Below are 17615 nucleotides of genomic sequence, written 5' to 3' on the forward strand. Positions count from 1 at the left end.
GCTATTATAGTACAGTTGGAGGTTTTTTGTAATTTTTTAAGTACAGTTGTGGGTATTTTTTAACAGTGCTATTACAGTACAGTTGTAGGTAATTTTTGCACTGCTGTCACAGTACAGTTGTAGATTTTTTTTTGCAGTGCTATTACAGTACAGTTGGAGGTTTTTTTGTAATGTCACAGTACTGTTATGGGTATTTTTCACAGTGCTGCTACAGTACATTGTAGATATTTTTTGCAGTGCTGTTACTAGGCTGATACCGGAGTTGAGGGGGTTGAGCTATGAGGAGAGGCTGAATAAACTGGGCTTGTACTCGTTAGAGTTTAGAAGAATGAGGGGAGAACTCATTGAGACGTATAAGATGATGAATGGGATGGATAGGATAGAGGTGGAAAGACTCTTCCCGCTCAAAAAAGACAGTAGGACTAGGGGGCACAGCCTCAAGATAAAAGGGGGGCGGTTTAGAACGGAGTTGAGGAGGAACTTCTTCACTCAAAGGGTGGTGAATCTCTGGAATTCTCTGCCTGTTGAAGTGGTGGAGGCTGCCTCGCTAAGTATTTTTAAGACGCGGGTTGATGGGTTTTTGATAGGAGAGGGGATTAAAGGTTATGGGGAGAGGGCGGGAATGTGGAACTGAGCAGCGACAGATCAGCCATGATCTTATTGAATGGCGGGGCAGGCTCGAAGGGCTGGATGGCCTACTCCTGCTCCTATTTCTTATGTTCTTATGTACAGTACAGCCATAGCTATTTTTGCAGTGCTCTTATTGTAAAGTTGTAAGTATTTTTCACAATGCTGTTATGTTATTTTCATTACTTCTGCATCAGTCAAATAGGATTAAACTGTCTTTTTCATTTGTGATCAGAATGCAACCAATGGCACAGGCGAGAGTCGGAGTGGGAATCCTGGATACCTGAAAGGGAAACCTGTCCTGGCCTTTAATGGCGATGCGGCTACATATCTTTAAACGTTCTTTGGAGCCTGGCATTGCAAAATGCTGGAATAGCAATTCCTGATGCTGAGAGTGAGGAGCCACGTGGCTCCTCACTGGTCAGCACCAGTCCTCATTGTATCCACTGAGGCTGGGTCAGTCCTCACTAAATCCACTGGGGACTGGACTCTAGGCTGGGTCAGTCCTCACTGTATCTCCTGGGCACTCGACTGTGACCTGGGTCAGTTCTCACAATATCTGCTGCAGAACTGCATTGGGTCAGGTCTCACTGTATCCCCTGGGCACTGGACTGTGGCCTGGGTCAGTTCTCACAATATCTGCTGGGGACTGGCTGGGTCAGCCCTCACTGTATCCATTGGGGACTGGACACAGGTCTGGATCAGTTCTCACAATATCTGCTGGACACTGGGATGGGTCAGTGTCACTGTATCCCCTCAGCACTGGACTCTGGGCTGGGTCAGGCCTCACTATATCCACTGGGGACTGGACACTGAGCTGGGTCAGTCCTCATTTATCCCTGACTGGGCATGGGCCTGGGTTGACAGAGAAGTGACTGGAGAGTTGCGACTTTGTGAATTGCTGAATCTATGTTACCTCAATTCCTGCAAAGCAGCCAGGATTGAACAGACCGTCTTACCACTGAGGAGCGAGATGTCGGATAGGTTTGAGCATACATGAGGATCCTTGACCACTTATTACACTGGCCTGTTCGTCCTAAGGAGCACCGGTGATGGATCCTGTTCCCAGCTGATTCGGAGCCCTGTATTGTTCGGGCATCAGATGAGGACCAGCTGTTTGTACAGGTGAGATTTAGACCACAGGTACTCAGTCCCCTCCCTTCCAAATCAAACCTTTTTCTTCTTGTCAACTACCATCCAATATCTGACCTCCATTTCTTCACCAATGCCCCTGAACAGTTGCTGCCCCATCCATGCCTGTTATTCCTGAAGCTCCATCTCCAAATCCCTCCAATCAGTTTTCCACCTGCTGTAGTGCCTAGGTACTTGGAGTCATGAATGACATCCCAGTGACAGAAGGTGGAGGGCTCCCTTCTCGAGCTGCCTGTGGCCTTTGATTTATTATTGTCGCGTATTGGGATGCACTGAAAAGTATTGTTTCTTGCACACTATACAGTCAAAACATGCCGTTCATAGAGAAGGAAAGAAGAGAGTGCAGAATGTAGTGTTACAATCATAGCTAGGGTGTAGGGACGGGTCAACATAATATGAGGTGTGTCCATTCAAAAGTCTGATGGCAGCAGGGAAGGAGTTGTTCTTGAGTCGGTTGGTACGTGTCCTCAGACTTTTTTGTATCTTTTTCCCAATAGAAGATGGTGGAAGAGAGAATGTCCGGGGTGCGTGAGGTCTTTAATTATGCTGGTTGCTTTTCTGAACAGTGGGAAGTATAGACAGAGTATAGATGGGAGGTTGGTTTGTGTGATGGACTAGGCTTTGCTTACGACCCTTTGTAGTTTTTTGCGGCCTTAGACAGAGCAGGAACGAGACCAAAGAATGCTTTCTATGATGTATCCGTAAAGGTTGGTAAGAGTCGTGGCGGACAAATGGAATTTCCTTAACGTCCTGAGAAAATAGGCTTTGATGCGTTTCACTGTATACCTTCCTGTGAGGTGTATCCTTTGCTGTCCAGTTTGGGTTGGACTGCAACTCACCTGGTTCCCAAAAACATTGAGTTGCCTATCAGGTGTGTGCTGATAGCACCCAGTTGTCCCTTCCAAGCACGTCCTGACCTCCCTCGAGTCCAAACTGTCAGATCTTCCACCCAATACCCAGAGAAATCTCTTCAACTTCAATCGTGGGAAGGCTAACTTCACGGCTGATCTGAATGAAACTTCAACCCCACATTCTTGGTGCTCCCCCCTGCTGCTCCCATAACCTTTCATTCCCTTGCTGTTTAGATTCTATCCACCTCTGTCTCAAAGATATTCAAAGACTCCACAACCCGCACTTGAGGAAGAAAGTACCAAAGACCCACAACCCTCTGAGAGAAAAAAAACTCATCTCTGTTTTCAATGGACAAACTCTGATTTGTGAACGGTGACCCCTAGTTCTAGGTTCTCCCACAAGGCGAGACATCCTCTCTACATCTCTCTGTTGAGATCCCTCAGGGTTTCAATCAAGTTGCTTCTTACTCTTCTAAACTCCAGTAAATACAAGCCTAGCCTGTCCAGCCTTTCCTCATAAGTCAACCCATCCATTCCAGGCATTACTCCAGTAAACCTTCTCTGAACAGCTTCCAAAGCACTTAGATTCTTCCTTAAATAAGGAGACCAGTATACACTGTCCTCCACATGTGATCTCACCAACTCTCTGTACAACTGAAGCATAACCTCGCTACTTTGTGTATTCAATTCCCTCACTATAAATGATAATCTATTAGCTTTGCTGATTGGTTGCTTGTGTGAAGGGTTTGCCGATATGACCCCGAATGACCGAACTATAATTTTAAGGTTCTGAGTCAGAATGCCCCCATCAGAGCAGAGAGGTTATGATGGAGCTGTATAAAATGCAGGTTAAGCCACAGTGAGAGTACTGTGTGCAGTTCTGGCCGCCACACTATGGGAAGGATGTGATCCCACTGGAGAGAAGATTCGTCAAGATGTTGCCTGGGCCGCAGTGTTTCAGCTATGAGGGGAGCCTGGTTAGGCTGGGGTTGTTTTCTTTTGAGTAGAGAAGGCTGAGAGGGGAGCTGACTGAGATATACAAAATTATGAGGGACAATGTATTGGGTAGATAAGAAAGAACTCTTCCCCTTAGTAGAGGGGTCAATGACCAAGGGGCTTAGATTTAATGTCAGGAGCAGGAGATTTTGAGGGGAGTTGAGGAAAATCCTTTTCTCCCAGAGAAAACTGGAACTCACTGTCTGAAAGGGTGGTAGAGACAGGAACCCTCAGAACATTTAAGAAACATTTAGATGAGCACTTGAAATGTCATAGCGTGGACTATGGACCAAGTGCTGGAAAATGGGATTAAATAGATAGGTGCTTGATGGCTGCACTGTAAAACTCTACAACTCAGTTTTTCTTTCATTACTCTGCCGAGTCCTCAATTAGAATGCCCTTAATCTTCTACATTGAAAGGGATACCAGAATGCCTTTTTGCTATCTTTCCCCCTCCATAGCTAAAATGTCCTCCTGGAGGGAGGATTTACATATACATATCCTCTCAGGAGAGAATATATAAGGGTGGCATGGTAGCACAGTGGTTGGCATTGCTGCTTCACAGTGCCAGAGACCTGGGTTTGATTCCCAGCTTGGATCACTGTCTGTGTGGAGTTTGCACATTCTCCTCGCGTCTGCGTGGGTTTCCTTCCACAGTCCAAAGATGTGCAAGTTAGGTTGATTGGCCATGCTAAAATTGCCCTTAGTGTCCTGAGATGCATAGGTTAGTGGGATTAATGGGTAAATATGTAGGGATATGGGGGTAGGGCCTGGGTGGGATTATGGTTGTGCAGACTCAAGGGGCCAAATGGCCTCTTTCTGCACTGTAGGATTCTATGATCCTTTTTGAGGAACAGGGCTCAGAATTGACTGCAGCACAGAGGAGGACTTGAATGAGGCCTCTGCATGTATTCTTGCAGTCCCACACCAACATGGTGGATCTGTGATTGCCTCTTTGAGGTAATCTAACAATACACTTTGTTCCAGTAAACTGAGAAGGCAGTCCTCTGCCGGTGGTTCCAGGCCAACAGGAGATGGGCAATCGCTGCTGGTTAGTAGTTATCCAGCTGTTCTCATCACCTTTCCAGGAATGTTCCAGTGCACAGTAACTCAGTAAGACTCCTTCAGCAGCACCTTCCAAACACATGTCCACTACCATCTAGAAAGACAAGTGTAATGGATACCTGGAAACACCACCACCTGGAGGTTTCCCTCCAAGCCATTCACCATCCTGACTTGGAAATGTATTGGCCATTCCTTCACTGACACTGGGTCAAAATTCTGGAACTTCCTCCCTTACAGCACTGCGAGTGTATCTACACCTCAGAACTAGTGGAGGTTCAAGATGGTGGCTCAGCACCACCTTGTCAAGGGCTGGTTAGGGATGGGCAATGAACCTGGTCCAGCCAGTGACGCACACAAACCATGAAAGAAAATAAAAATGAACTCACAAAAATAATTTCTCTTCAATTTTCAGCTTCAATCCTGAACTGACGTGCCACCAGCTCCAAACACAAATCAACAAACTCCTCCTAGGGAACAATCCTCCGGATTCCCTCGGCATCCTGGGGAACGCCAGCGGTAAAAATCCAGAGAGTCTGATCCGGATCGTCAACATCGCGCCCATGGCTCCGGTAAACGTCCCCCCCCCTCCCTGACCCTCACTGAAATGCTCAACTGATACTGGATGAGGATCAAGTCATGCAGGAGGGAGAGGGGTCAGGTCAGTTCCTGGGAGGGACCTTGCGGAAATGGGAGAAGCGAGTGGATCAGTACTGAGGAGTGGTGGGAAAAGGGTTGGGTCAATCCTAGGGAAGGAATGAAAGAACAAAGAATAGTGCAGTACTGCACCGACCATAATCCCACCCAGGCCCTACCCGATATCCCTACATATTTACCCACTAATCCCCTTTGGCCCTCCAAACCTACACCAATCAAAACCAAATGCACTTATGGAGTCCATATCCTTTCATTCCCATCCTACTCATGTATTTGTCTGTATACCTTTTTGACTACCTTACCCACTTGCGTTGCCACTTTCTGTGATCGGTGGATGTGAACACCCAGATCTCTCTGCCTGCCAATGCTCCAAAGGGTTCTGCCATCTGAGAGTTGGATCATTTCCCAGGGGAAGAATTTGGTATGCTGGAGACCAAGGGGGAAGGGTTGGATCATTCCCTGCAACATGGTTCATTCCCAATGAGAAGATAGGGAAAGGATTGGATCATTTCTGGTGGACTGGGTGAATGCCATGCCATGGGATGGGAATAATGAGTTTGTCTGTTCCTAGGAGAGGTGAATCATGAGATGAGGCATTCCTGGGAGAGGAGCAATAATGGATTGTCTATTCCTGGGAGAGAGGGAATGATGGGTTGGCTCATTCTCAGTGAGCAGGGAGAAGGGTCCAGAAGTTTCCTGAGAAGGGAGAGAAGATTTTGCCATTTCCAGAGAAGGATAAAATTATAGAGCAAATGTCTGGAAGTACATGGCAGAGAGCTTAAAGAACAGTTCTTGTCTCCTTTGCAAAAAGTCCTCAGGAATTTTCTGCACCCCTTTAATTAGGTTTGGAGCTTGAAGTCTTCCTCTCAAAAGCTCTCCTGACAGTGGGGCTGTCTATCTTAAGGCCATACATCTGACGGCCAAAGAGCATAACAGGGTCTGCTTTATTTAATGGGGCAGCCGAAAGCAAGGCTACCATCCACATGGGAGTTTGTGTTGGACTATTAGGAATAAGGTGCCCTTCGAATTGCTGTGATTTATTGCTCTGTCACGTCTGAGATACCAATTACATAATTTTTCCGTTGCAGGATCTGATATGCCGGGTCAGTTGTGTTTTGTCCTTGGTGTTGGACATACAGATCCTATGGGCCAACCTGGGCCCCCTCGCCAACCCCCAGGCGGCTGTGCTCGGCGCCCGCTTCCAATACCAGCAGCAGGAGGTGCAGGTATGTTCAGTGGGAAGCAGCTGAGGAAAAGGTGTGGATCCCTTTTGAAATCAATGGTGTGGCCCGTTGCCCTTGATAAACCTGCCCGATTCTGGGCATCACGCTTTTGAACTCCTTAGAGAGGAGACAGAAACTTACATGAATGAAACTTCAGTTGTGAGGAGACACACGAGGAGTTCCCCTGAGAGCACAGAAGGTTAAGCGGGGAGTGGGTAGGGTGGATTTGATGGAGCTGCTGTGGATTTTGAGAAAATAAATCTGTTTTCACTGGAAGGAAGGTCAGAGAACTAGAGGACGTAAGGTTAAGGTAATTGGTAGAAAAAGCAAAGACGGGATTACTATATTGCAAAATGTGATTTGATGTTCGCTACCCGAAACTGTGGCTTCATAATGACGTTATGGCTTTGAAGTAAGAGAAATGGAATGAAAAAAGTAGTGAAGCATTACTACAGCTGTGTAGGATGTTGGTGGGACCACCACTGGTATACCATATACAGTTTTGGTCTCCTAAGTTGAAGAGCAAAATGTCATTGAGTTCAGAGAAGATTCACTCAGCTCATTCCTGGGGTGAAGGGCTTATCTTCTGAGTGCGGCTGATGCAAGTTCTACTGATGCATTCGACAAAACAAAGGTGAGAGAGGAAGGAACAGATGGAGAGGATGGCAGATTTAGATGAGAAAGTAGAGCACAGACTGAAGCAGGTGGAATGGAACAGAAATGGCGAATTGGCTGAAAGGGCTGAATGGCCAGATTCTTTGACGTATATTCTGTGATCCAACGTGAAGACAGTGTGTAGAATGGAAATCGATTCCGGATAATCCAGATTACAGAATTGGAATTGAATCTGGATAATCTGATTTATGGAATGGGAATTCAATCTGGATAATCTGATTTATAGAATAGAGAATGGGAATTGAATCCAGATTTCGGTTTTGGGAAATGGGAACTGAATTCAGATTTGTGGAATGTGAATTGAATTAAGGGTTTATGGAATAGGGATGTGTCAAATTGTTGGGTTTCCAGTGTTGGCAGTTTGGTCAATGTAGCTTTGAGGACAGCATTTCTGTATTGATTGAAAGTTTCAAGGATTACATTTTCACCTCACTGGAAAGAGGCAATCAATGCTGTGTTAGCTGTGTGTTGAGAAATCTGTTCAGATGACACGTCTCCTAATGATGTGACCTAGTTGGTGCTTTGGATATCTCAGGACACCTTGTTGTCTGGTGTATTCTGAAAGGTGATGGTTACACACAGGCTGTGGTCACAGCAAAGCTCAGGTCATCTCCGAGTGTTCCCATTTATCCTTTGCTCGACATGCAGTCTGAGGCAAGGGAGCATGCCTCATCTTGCACGCCCAACACTGCTTTGGAATTCCCCAAGAGGCTTTCTGCTACTCGATTCTGCATCTGTCCTGAGAGTGTTTGATGGTGACAGTACAGAAGAAGCTTTACTTTATATCTTACCTTATCCTGCATCTGTCCTGGGAGTGTTTAATGGGGACAGTGCCGAGGGAGCTTTACTCTGTATCTAACCCTATTCTGCACCTGTTTTGGGAGTGATTGATGGGCATGATGTGGAGATGCCGGTGTTGGACTGAGGTAAACACTGCAAGAAGTCTCACAACACCAGGTTAAAGTCCAATGAAATAAACCTGTTGGACTTTAACCTGGTGTTCTGAGACTTATTATTGTGTTTGATGGGGATAGCGCAAAGGGATCTTCACTCTGTATCTGACCCTGTACTGCACTTGTCCTGGGAGCATTTGATGGGGACAGTGTCAAGGGAGCTTTACTTGGGGGTGCTTTTCCAATCGCATAGCACCTATTTTCAGGTGTGACGTATAGTGGTAAAGTTGGGCGTAAAGAGCTTAGTGCGTTTGGCACCACTTTTCACAACTGGTGCCATCTTACAAGCAACGGATTTCCGGTGCAGTCACTTTCTTGCCAGAAATGGGTGAGGGGCAAGTCAATGCATTCAAATATATTGTAATGTTGTTTTACATCCGCTTAGCGAGTCTGGCGCTCATTCGTCTGACCCTGCCTGCCTTTGTAACCTTGCTGGAAAAGATTCTCGCCGGCGAGGAATAAACACGCTCCCCATGAACGGGGAGTAGTCGACTTAATGGAACTGGAGGCCATTGCGAACTCCTGGGGAGGCCATGGGCAAGGGGTGGGGTGATCCTTGGGCAATGCTGGACTGGCAGTGCCATTGTGGCACCTAGGAAAAGCCTACTGGGCACATGGCCAATGCCCAGGGGGTGGGGCTAGTAGGGGTGGGGTTCGTTGGGGTGGGGCTAATGGGGGAGAGGGTCTGCTGTCACTCTGCAGGGAGAGGGCTAATGGAGGGGTAGGCGGCAGGCCTGTGATCGGTAGGGAGGGAGTCCGCAAGGGTTGAATCTCAGGCCGTGGGCACCCACAATTGCAGGGAGTGGAACTGCTTCAGGCAGTCTGCACCAGTAAGACTCCAGCTATGCTCGTGTGTATGTGCAGCATCAGAGGCACTACCTCCCTCTACAAGGTTTCGGGCATGTTAAGCCCAGCCCAGAGGCTTCTGCAGCAAGCAACAGACCTGCTCAAAAGTTTGCAGGCACAGTGTGTATTGGGGGGACCTGAAAACATGCCCAAAAGACAGATCTGAAACTGTCCATAAGTCTGCCCAGCACTTAGAAAAAAGTAGTAAAATCATCCCCTCTGTATCTCACTTTATGCTGTACTTGTCCTAGGAGTGTTTGATTGGGACTGTGTGGAGGGAGCTTCACTCTACATCTAACCCTGTGCTGCACCTGTCCTGGGGGTGTTTGATGGGGGCAGTAGAGGGAAATTTACTCTCTATCTAACCCTGTGCTGCATCTGTCCTGGGAGTATTTGATAGGGGGAACACTGTAGAGGAAGCTTTACTCTCTATCTAATCGTGTGCTGCACCCATCCTGGGAGTGTTTGATGGGGACAGTGTAGATGGAACTTTACTGTATGCAGGACCTCAAAGAGAGTAATTTCTGGACTACTATGTGCTAGTGAGAGTAGGAATAGAAAGACTGGGCAGATGTATGCGTGGCTGGAGAGCCCATGTAGGGGGCAGTGATTTAGGTTTCTGGATCATGGGGAAGGGCTGACCTGTTCAAGAGATGATGTGGGTATGCCGGCGTTGGACTGGCGTAAACACAGTAAAAAGTCTGACAACACCAGGTTTTAGTCCAACCTATTTATTTGATAATATTCTCACAAGCTTTCGAGGGGACAGCCTCTTCGTCAGGTGAATGGAGAGTTCTGGCCTCAGACAGAGCATATAAAGCACAGACAGTTTAGAGATTACTGATTAAAATGCGAATCCTTACACCTAACCTGCTGTTCAAGACCTGAAGTGGCTGACAATGTGAGTGGTAGGAGCACTGATCACAGTTTAAAGAGATGTGTATTGTCTCCAGACAGTACAGTAAGTGAGGTTTTGCAAACCCAGGCAAGTCACGGGGGTTACAGATAGTGCGACATGAACCCAAGATCCCTGTTGAGACCGTCCTCATGTGTGCGGAACTTGGCTATCAGTCTCTGCTCAGCGACTCTGCGCTGTCGTGTGTTGTGAAGGCCGCCTTGGAGAATGCTTACCCGAAGGTCAGAGGCTGAATGCCCGTGACCACTGAAGTGTTCGCCAACAGGAAGGGAACAGTCTTGCCTGGTGACTGTCGCTCGACAGTCACCAGGCAAGACTGTTCCCTTCCTGTTGGCGAACACTTCAGTGGTCACGGGCATTCAGCCTCTGACCTTCGGGTAAGCATTCTCCAAGGCGGCCTTCACAACACACGACAGCGCAGAGTCGCTGAGCAGAGACTGATAGCCAAGTTCCGCACACATGAGGACGGTCTCAACAGGGATCTTGGGTTCATGTCGCACTATCTGTAACCCCCGTGACTTGCCTGGGTTTGCAAAACCTCACTTACTGTACTGTCTGGAGACAATACACATCTCTTTAAACTGTGATCAGTGCTCCTACCACTCACATTGTCAGCCACTTCAGGTCTTGAACAGCAGGTTAGGTGTAAGGATTCGCATTTTAATCAGTAATCTCTAAACTGTCTGTGCTTTATATGCTCTGTCTGAGGCCAGAACTCTCCATTCACCTGACGAAGAGGCTGTCCCCTCGAAAGCTTGTGAGAACATTATCAAATAAATAGGTTGGACTAAAACCTGGTGTTGTCAGACTTTTTACTCTGTTCAAGAGAGACAGGTTACACCTGAACTAGAGGGGAATGAATATTCTGGTGGGGAGACTTGTTAGAGCCATTCAAGAGGGTTTAAATAGTTTGGCAGAGGGTAGGACCCAAAGCAGAAGACAGACAGAACAGAAGGTGGAGGACAGCACAGAAGTTAAAGAGAGCACATTAAATAGTAAAGACAGTGTCAGTAATCCTAGTTCTAGACAGGTCAGGCAAAAGCAGTACAGAGAGCAAGGGAAGTCCTAATTAAAGTGCATTTATTTCAAAGCAAGAGGCCTGATGGGCAAGGCAGATGAACTCAGGGCCTGGATGATACTTGGGACTGGGATATTATAGCAATTACTGAAACATGGCTAAGGGAGGGACATGACTGGCAGTTCAATGTTCCAGGGTACAGATGCTATAGGAAAGATAGAACAGGAGGTAAGAGAGGAGGGGGAGTTGCACTTTTAATTAGGGAAAATATCACAGCAGTACTGAGAGGGGATATATCCGAGGGTTCACCCACCTAGTCTATATGGGGTGAACTGAGAAATAAGAAGGGGGAGATCACTTTGATGGGATTGTACTATAGGCCCCCAGATAGTTGGTGGAAATTGAGGAGCAAATATGTAAGGAGATTACAGATAGCTCCAAGAAAAATAGGGTGGTAATAGTAGGGGATTTTAATTTTCCCAATATTGACTGGGACAGCCATAGCATTAGAGGCTTGGATGGAGAAAAATTTGTTGAGTGTCTCAGTTGGAGACTTGGCGGAGAGATGGCAGCTGGAGTTTAATCTGGATAGATGTGAGCCATTTTGGAAGGTCTAATACAGATAGGAAATATACAGTAAATGGCAGAATCCTTAGGAGTATTGATAGGTGAAGGGACCTGGGTGTACAGGTACACAGGTCATTGAAAGTGGAAATGCAGCTGGAGAGGGTAGTCAAGGAGGCATACTTGCCTTCATCGGTCGGGGTATTGAGTTTAAAAATTGGCAAGTCATGTTGCAGCTTTATAGAACCTTAGTTCGACTGCACTTGGAATATAGTGTTTAATTCTGGACACCACACTACCAGAAGGATGTGGAGGCTTTGGAGAGGGTACAGAAAAGATTTACCAGGATGCTGCCTGGTATGGAGGGCATTAGCTATGAGGAGAGGCTGGAGAAACTTGGTTTGTTCTCACTGGAGTGACAGAGCTTGAGGGGAGACTTGATAGAAGTCTATAAGATTATGAGAGGCAGGGACAGAGTGGATAATCAGAAGCTTTTTCCCAGGGTAGAAGAGTCAATTACTAGGGGGCGTAGGTTTGAGGTGTGAGAGGCAAAGTTTAAAAGAGATGTACGAGGCAGATTTCTTACACGGAGAGTAGTGGTGCCTGGAACTCGTCACTGGGGGTGATGGTGGAAGCGGATGGTGGAAGCGGATAAGGGGCATCTTGACAAGTACATGAATGAGATGGGAATAGAGGGATATGGTCCCTGGAAGGTAAGGGGTTTTTGTTAAGTCCGGCAGCATGGCCAGTGCAGGCTTAGAGGGCCAAAGGGCCTGTTCCTGTGCTGTAATTTTCTTTGACAAATTCCTCCAGAATAGAAAGAACAATCAGTAAGTGGATGGCCCACTAGCGAGGGGCAAAACTTGACCTCCTCTTGGGAAATAAGGAAGGGCAGGTGACAGAAGGGAAGGCAAAGGTATCTGAAACTAACCTGTGTTTTTTTTTAAGTGTTCAACTAGAAGAGCTACTTTGAAAACCTCTGTCACTTTCGTCGATACCACGCGATATCCTCCAGTGCCCAGAGACCAGCCAACCATCGAACAGAAACTGCCCTTCGATTTTTTTTATCCCTTCAAAGTCATCAACAGTGGAACAGGTGTGGTGGCAGGTTCAGTACTGGGTACTGTCTGCACTGTCATAGTGTCCAGCTTGCTGGGTCAGCGGTGAGTCCCCACTACTTAAATCTGCTGAGTTTTCAGCCTGTTCCAATATGGTAGGAGCAAGATTTTAAAAAGAAGATTGGCAGCAGACTGCAACAGGAGATCTCGCTGTGTCCCTTTACTGGGATTAGGGAAGTAACTCTCAATCCCTTTGCACTGGGATTAGGGGAGTAACTCTCACTGACTATGCATTGGGATTAGGGGAGTAGCCCTCACTGTCACTGCACTGGCATTAGGAGAGTAACCCTCACTGTCACTACACTGGGACTAGAGGAGTAATTCTCAATCCCTCTGCACTGGGACATTAGGGAAGTAGCTCTGTGTCTCTGCAATGGGACATTGGGCGTTGTCCCTCACTTTTCCTGCTTCAATGCTCTGACTCTCCTTGCTGATAATTTTTGGGGATTTCAACTTCTCACATCCTAAGCCCCATAGCCCCTTCCTAATTCACTGGGGACCAACCTGAGTCCAGCTCACTCTTCTGTTACAGAAAGGTGACCACCAGAAGTTGAACCCCCCACAGTATCTTTGGGTTGTGTGGTTTTCCCACTGTGCTGCTTTACAGGCAGTCCAGCAGATCCTGTCCTGTAGGTCAGTTACGAGTGTGTGTCATTTTTATATTGATCCAGATTGGAATCTCTGTAAATAAATATGATTATTTAGTTGTACAGTTGACAGCTGTCTTGTGCGTTTGTGATGCAAATCCTGTGCCGGGGGCTTTTGCACTGATTTGAGAGGTTCTTGGTCACCTGGCTAATGGCGCGGGAAACGTGGCATGCAATCTGTGGAATAACTGTCTCAGTGGTTTGCTTAAAAAAAAAACCTTTGCCATCTTCCCAAGGGCTGATGAGGGGAGTGAAGATAGAAAACAGGCTTTACCAAGGACCGTCCCCCCCGGCTTTACCAAGAACCACTGTCTCCCTCCCCACCCCTCCACTCCAGCAGGCCCTACCAAGGATCCCCTCCCCCTTCCTGAGACCAAATTAAAAAGAAATTGCTTTTCAATCTTCTGTGGAATGTCCCACTGTCTCTTGGGATCACACAAAATAGGAACAGAAGTCGTCCATTTGGCCCTTCAAACTTAGTCAGCATCTATCCCATCAGAGAAGGCCTGGATAGGTTGAGATTGCTTGCTCCTGAAATACAAAGTTTGATGATGGTGGGGGGAGGGGGCTTGGGGTGATCTGAACAGATTGTTCAGATCGTTTATGATTATTAAATCTGTTAGACTTAAGGTAAATTGTAGGAGGTTCAGAGAGGATGTGTGGAAAAGTTTTCTCACCTAGTGACACTCACCTAGAGTGGTGGGTGTCTGGAATTTACTGTCTGAATGGGTGGTGGAGGCAGACACCCTTGTAACATTTAAGAAGCATTTAGATGGGCACTTGCAATGCCTAGGCATACAAGGCTATGGACCAAGTGCTGGGATTAAAATAGTTGGGTTGTGACTGACACAGATGTCTTGGGTCAAAAGGCCTTCTGTTGTATAGATCTCTGTGACTAAATGGGTTCGATAAAGTGGATGCAGCAAAAATCTGATGGAGATGAAAAGAAGGGATCATAAACGCACAACAGTCCTCAATCAATCTGATCAGAATCTGAGAAGTGACTTGTTTGCGTTATGATGAAATATTGGGAAGGTCAGTATCACAGAGTGAGGGTCAGCAAAGATATGTTTAAGGGGATGCTGAGGGAAAGACCGTGGTGGAGTCGTTAATATTGCTGGACTAGTAATCTGGAGGAACAGGCTGATCATCTAGGTTCAAATTAATCTAGAATTGATGGTGACTGGGAGACCATTGCGATTGTTGTAAAAACAATTTCGCTAATCTCCTTCGGGGCGGAAAATCTGCCACCTTTATCCGGTCTGGCCTATGTCAGATCCAAGACTTAGTCCACCCTGAACTTTCCTCTGAAATGCCAGGGCAGTTCAAGCGGGTGCAGGTACAAATGCTGAGCTTGCCAACAGCGCCCACATCCCATGGCAGAAGAAGAATTCTTTAAAGATGAGCTGTGTGAAGAATGAATGCAAGGTCAGCAGGACCCAGTGGCCTGTTCCTGACTTGGTAAATGTGCTGTGATTCTGTGTAGTGATCCACTGACCGAGGATCAGAGCTATAGGAGATTGGTGTTGAACTCAGACAGCATCACTGGGGCCACCATTTGGGTCTTTGGGAAAAACTTCATGTGTTCCAGGCATCTCATCAGGTGAAACATTCCAGTTCGAATTGCGCCATTTACTGTGCCATCTAACCATGTGCCATCAACAAATTTAGATTCATGGGGATGGTTTACTAGGAAAGGGTGGGTTGTATTATGAGGAAAGGTTGGAATGGTTAGGTTTGTATCTGCTGGTGTTTAGAAGAGTAAGAGATGATTTGATTGAAATGTGTAAGATGGTGGTGGCACAGTGATTAGTGCTACTGCCTGACGACACCAGGGACCTGGATTCAATTCCAGCCTTGGCTAACTGTGTGGAGTTTGAATTTTCTCCCTGTATCTACGTGGGATTCCTCCCACAGTCCAAAGATGTGCAGATTAGGTGGATTGGCAGTGCTAAATTGGCCCATAATGCCCCAAGTTGTGTAGGTTAAAGACATGGGGTTATGGGAAAGGGCCTGGAGAGTTGTTGCAGACTCAGTGGGCTGAATGGCTTCCTTCTGCTCTGTAGGGTTTCTATGATTCCTAAGAGGTATTTACAAGGTGTGAAGATAATGTTTTGTGGGAGAATCTATAACCGGGGTTGGGGGGGTCAAGATTTAAAAATAAGGCAGATGAGGAGAATTTTTTTCTCTGAGGATGGTGAATCTCTGGCACTTTCTTCCTCAAAAGGCAGTGGAAGCAGAATCTTTGAATATTTCCAAGGCAGCATTAGATAGATTCTTGGTAAGGAAGGAGGTGAAAGGGTATCGGGTATGGGAATGTAAGATTGAGATTACAATCAGATCAGCTGTGATCTTATTGAATGGTGGAGTAGGTTCGAAGGGCTGAGTGGCCTTCTCCTAATTCATATGTTTCTGCCGTGGACAGCTGGCAGTCCCAGTGCAGTTTCGGGAGGGGAGGGAGTGAGCTTTTCACATCCTGTTAGTTTGAATAATGCTTGGAAGTATATCAAATGTTAGTTTTTACAAATCTACACTCAAAATTATCCATATGTTCAATCACTCTGTCCTTAATAACAACCTTTAGTATTTTGCTAACAACTGCTGTTAGACTAATTGTTTATAATTTTGCAGCTTCTCTCTCCTTAACTAACAAAAGTGGCATTCAAAAACATCTATTGTGTAACATTAAAAAAATCACTTGCAAGGCCAGCAATGATTGTTCATTACCTTGAAGGGGACATGGTGAGCAGCCATCCCTGGTACAATCGGACAACTTCCAGAGCCACCTCAGTGAGAAGTTTTAAGAGTCAACCACATTGGTGTACAAAGATATGGACTGCACTGGTGCCTCGTGGCAGAGTGGGTCCTGAAATCTGATCATGGCACCAATCTTGTCAAGACCATGTAGGGTTCCCTCTTCTATAAGACCCTTCCAGGAATATGGTTCTCAGGTCCATCCGTCACCTTGTTCCCCATGACGGTCCTGATGATCCAGGATCCAAAGTTCATTTTAACCAGCGTAAGATGCTTGTGAATGAATTTCACAAACCCCATTCTAGTTTGAACTGCGCCATTTACTGTGCCATCAACAAATTTAGATTCATGGGGATGGTTTACTTGGAAAGGCTAGGTTGTATTATGGGGAAAGGTTGGAGTGGTTAGATTTGTATCTGCTGGTGTTTAGAAGAGTAAGAGATGACTTGATTGAAATGTGTAAGATGGCGGTGGCAGTGATTAGTGCTACTGCCTGACGACACCTGGGACCTGGGTTCAATTCCAGCCTTGGTTGGAAGGGTCTTATAGAACTAGTATGGGGTTTGTAAAATTCATTCACAAGCATCTTACACAGGTTAAAATGAACTTTGGATCCTGGATCATCAGGACTGTCATGGGGAACAAGGTGACGGATGGACCTGAGATCCATATTCCTGGAAGGGTCTTATAGAAGAGGGAGGAGCTGGCTCTCACCATGCTCTTGTCTGGTGCTTCAGCAGCTGCCTCCCTAACCATGGGATAGACAATGGCCTCGTGTCTGCCTGGTTTCACTAAGTGGTAAATCGGCAAGTCAGGGCCATCAGCATGTACGTTCATGCTCAGGGAGCAACAGACGAGGCCAGTAATGGATCCAAAACTGTGCTTGAGCAATTTAGTGGATTGATGCGATGACTCTACCTTAAAAAATGTGTGATGCAATTTGGGAGGACTGACAAGGCAAGGGAATATGCAATGAATGGTAGGATGCCAGGAAGTACCAGAGGGACCTTGGGGTGCACGTTCATAGCTCTCCACAGCGCAGGTAGATAAGGTAATGAAGAAGGCAGATGGGATACTTGCCTTTATTAACCGAGGCATAGAATATCAGAGCAGGGAGTTTATGGTGGAGCTGCCTAAAACGCTCATTATACCACAACAAGAGGACCATGTGCAGTTCTGGTTGCAGTCACATCCTTCTGGTTATCAGAAGGATGTGACTGCGCTAACGAGAGTGCAGAGGAGATTCACCGGGATGTTGCGTGGCCTGGTGCGTTTTAGCTATGAAGAGAGGCTGGTTAGGCTGGGGTTTTCCTTTAGAGAAGGCTGAGACAGCAACTGATCAAGGTGTACAAAATTATGCGGGAGATAGCTAAGGTAGATGGGAAGAAACGTATCCCCTTAATGGAGGCGTCAATAACCAGAGGGAAGATTTATGAGCGGGAGTTTAGGGGAAAATTGAGGAGAAACTTATTCATGCGCAGGGTGTGGGGAATCTTAATTCTCTTTCTAAACAAAAAAACCACAATCCATGATAGCTGTCATCGTCAGTGTTACTG

General features: G+C 46.5%; 1 protein-coding gene across 3 annotated transcripts in view; it reads left to right on the forward strand.

The window, feature by feature from the left end:
- Positions 1-13373, forward strand: part of LOC145354051 (tectonic-3-like) — a 50136-nt gene extending 36763 nt beyond the window's left edge. For all 3 annotated transcript variants that reach the window (XM_080205171.1, XM_080205172.1, XM_080205174.1), the window contains 5 exons: positions 863-952; positions 1649-1752; positions 5104-5260; positions 6434-6571; positions 12489-13373. In XM_080205171.1, coding sequence (XP_080061297.1) covers positions 863-952; positions 1649-1752; positions 5104-5260; positions 6434-6571; positions 12489-12707 — 708 coding nt within the window. In that variant the 3' untranslated portion in view covers positions 12708-13373. The remainder of the gene's footprint in view (positions 1-862; positions 953-1648; positions 1753-5103; positions 5261-6433; positions 6572-12488) is intronic.
- The last annotated feature ends 4242 nt before the right edge of the window (positions 13374-17615 follow it).

Source organism: Carcharhinus amblyrhynchos, chromosome 16, assembly GCF_965287045.1.
Source record: "Carcharhinus amblyrhynchos chromosome 16, sCarAmb.v2.hapA, whole genome shotgun sequence".
Taxonomy (NCBI): Eukaryota; Metazoa; Chordata; class Chondrichthyes; order Carcharhiniformes; family Carcharhinidae; genus Carcharhinus; species Carcharhinus amblyrhynchos.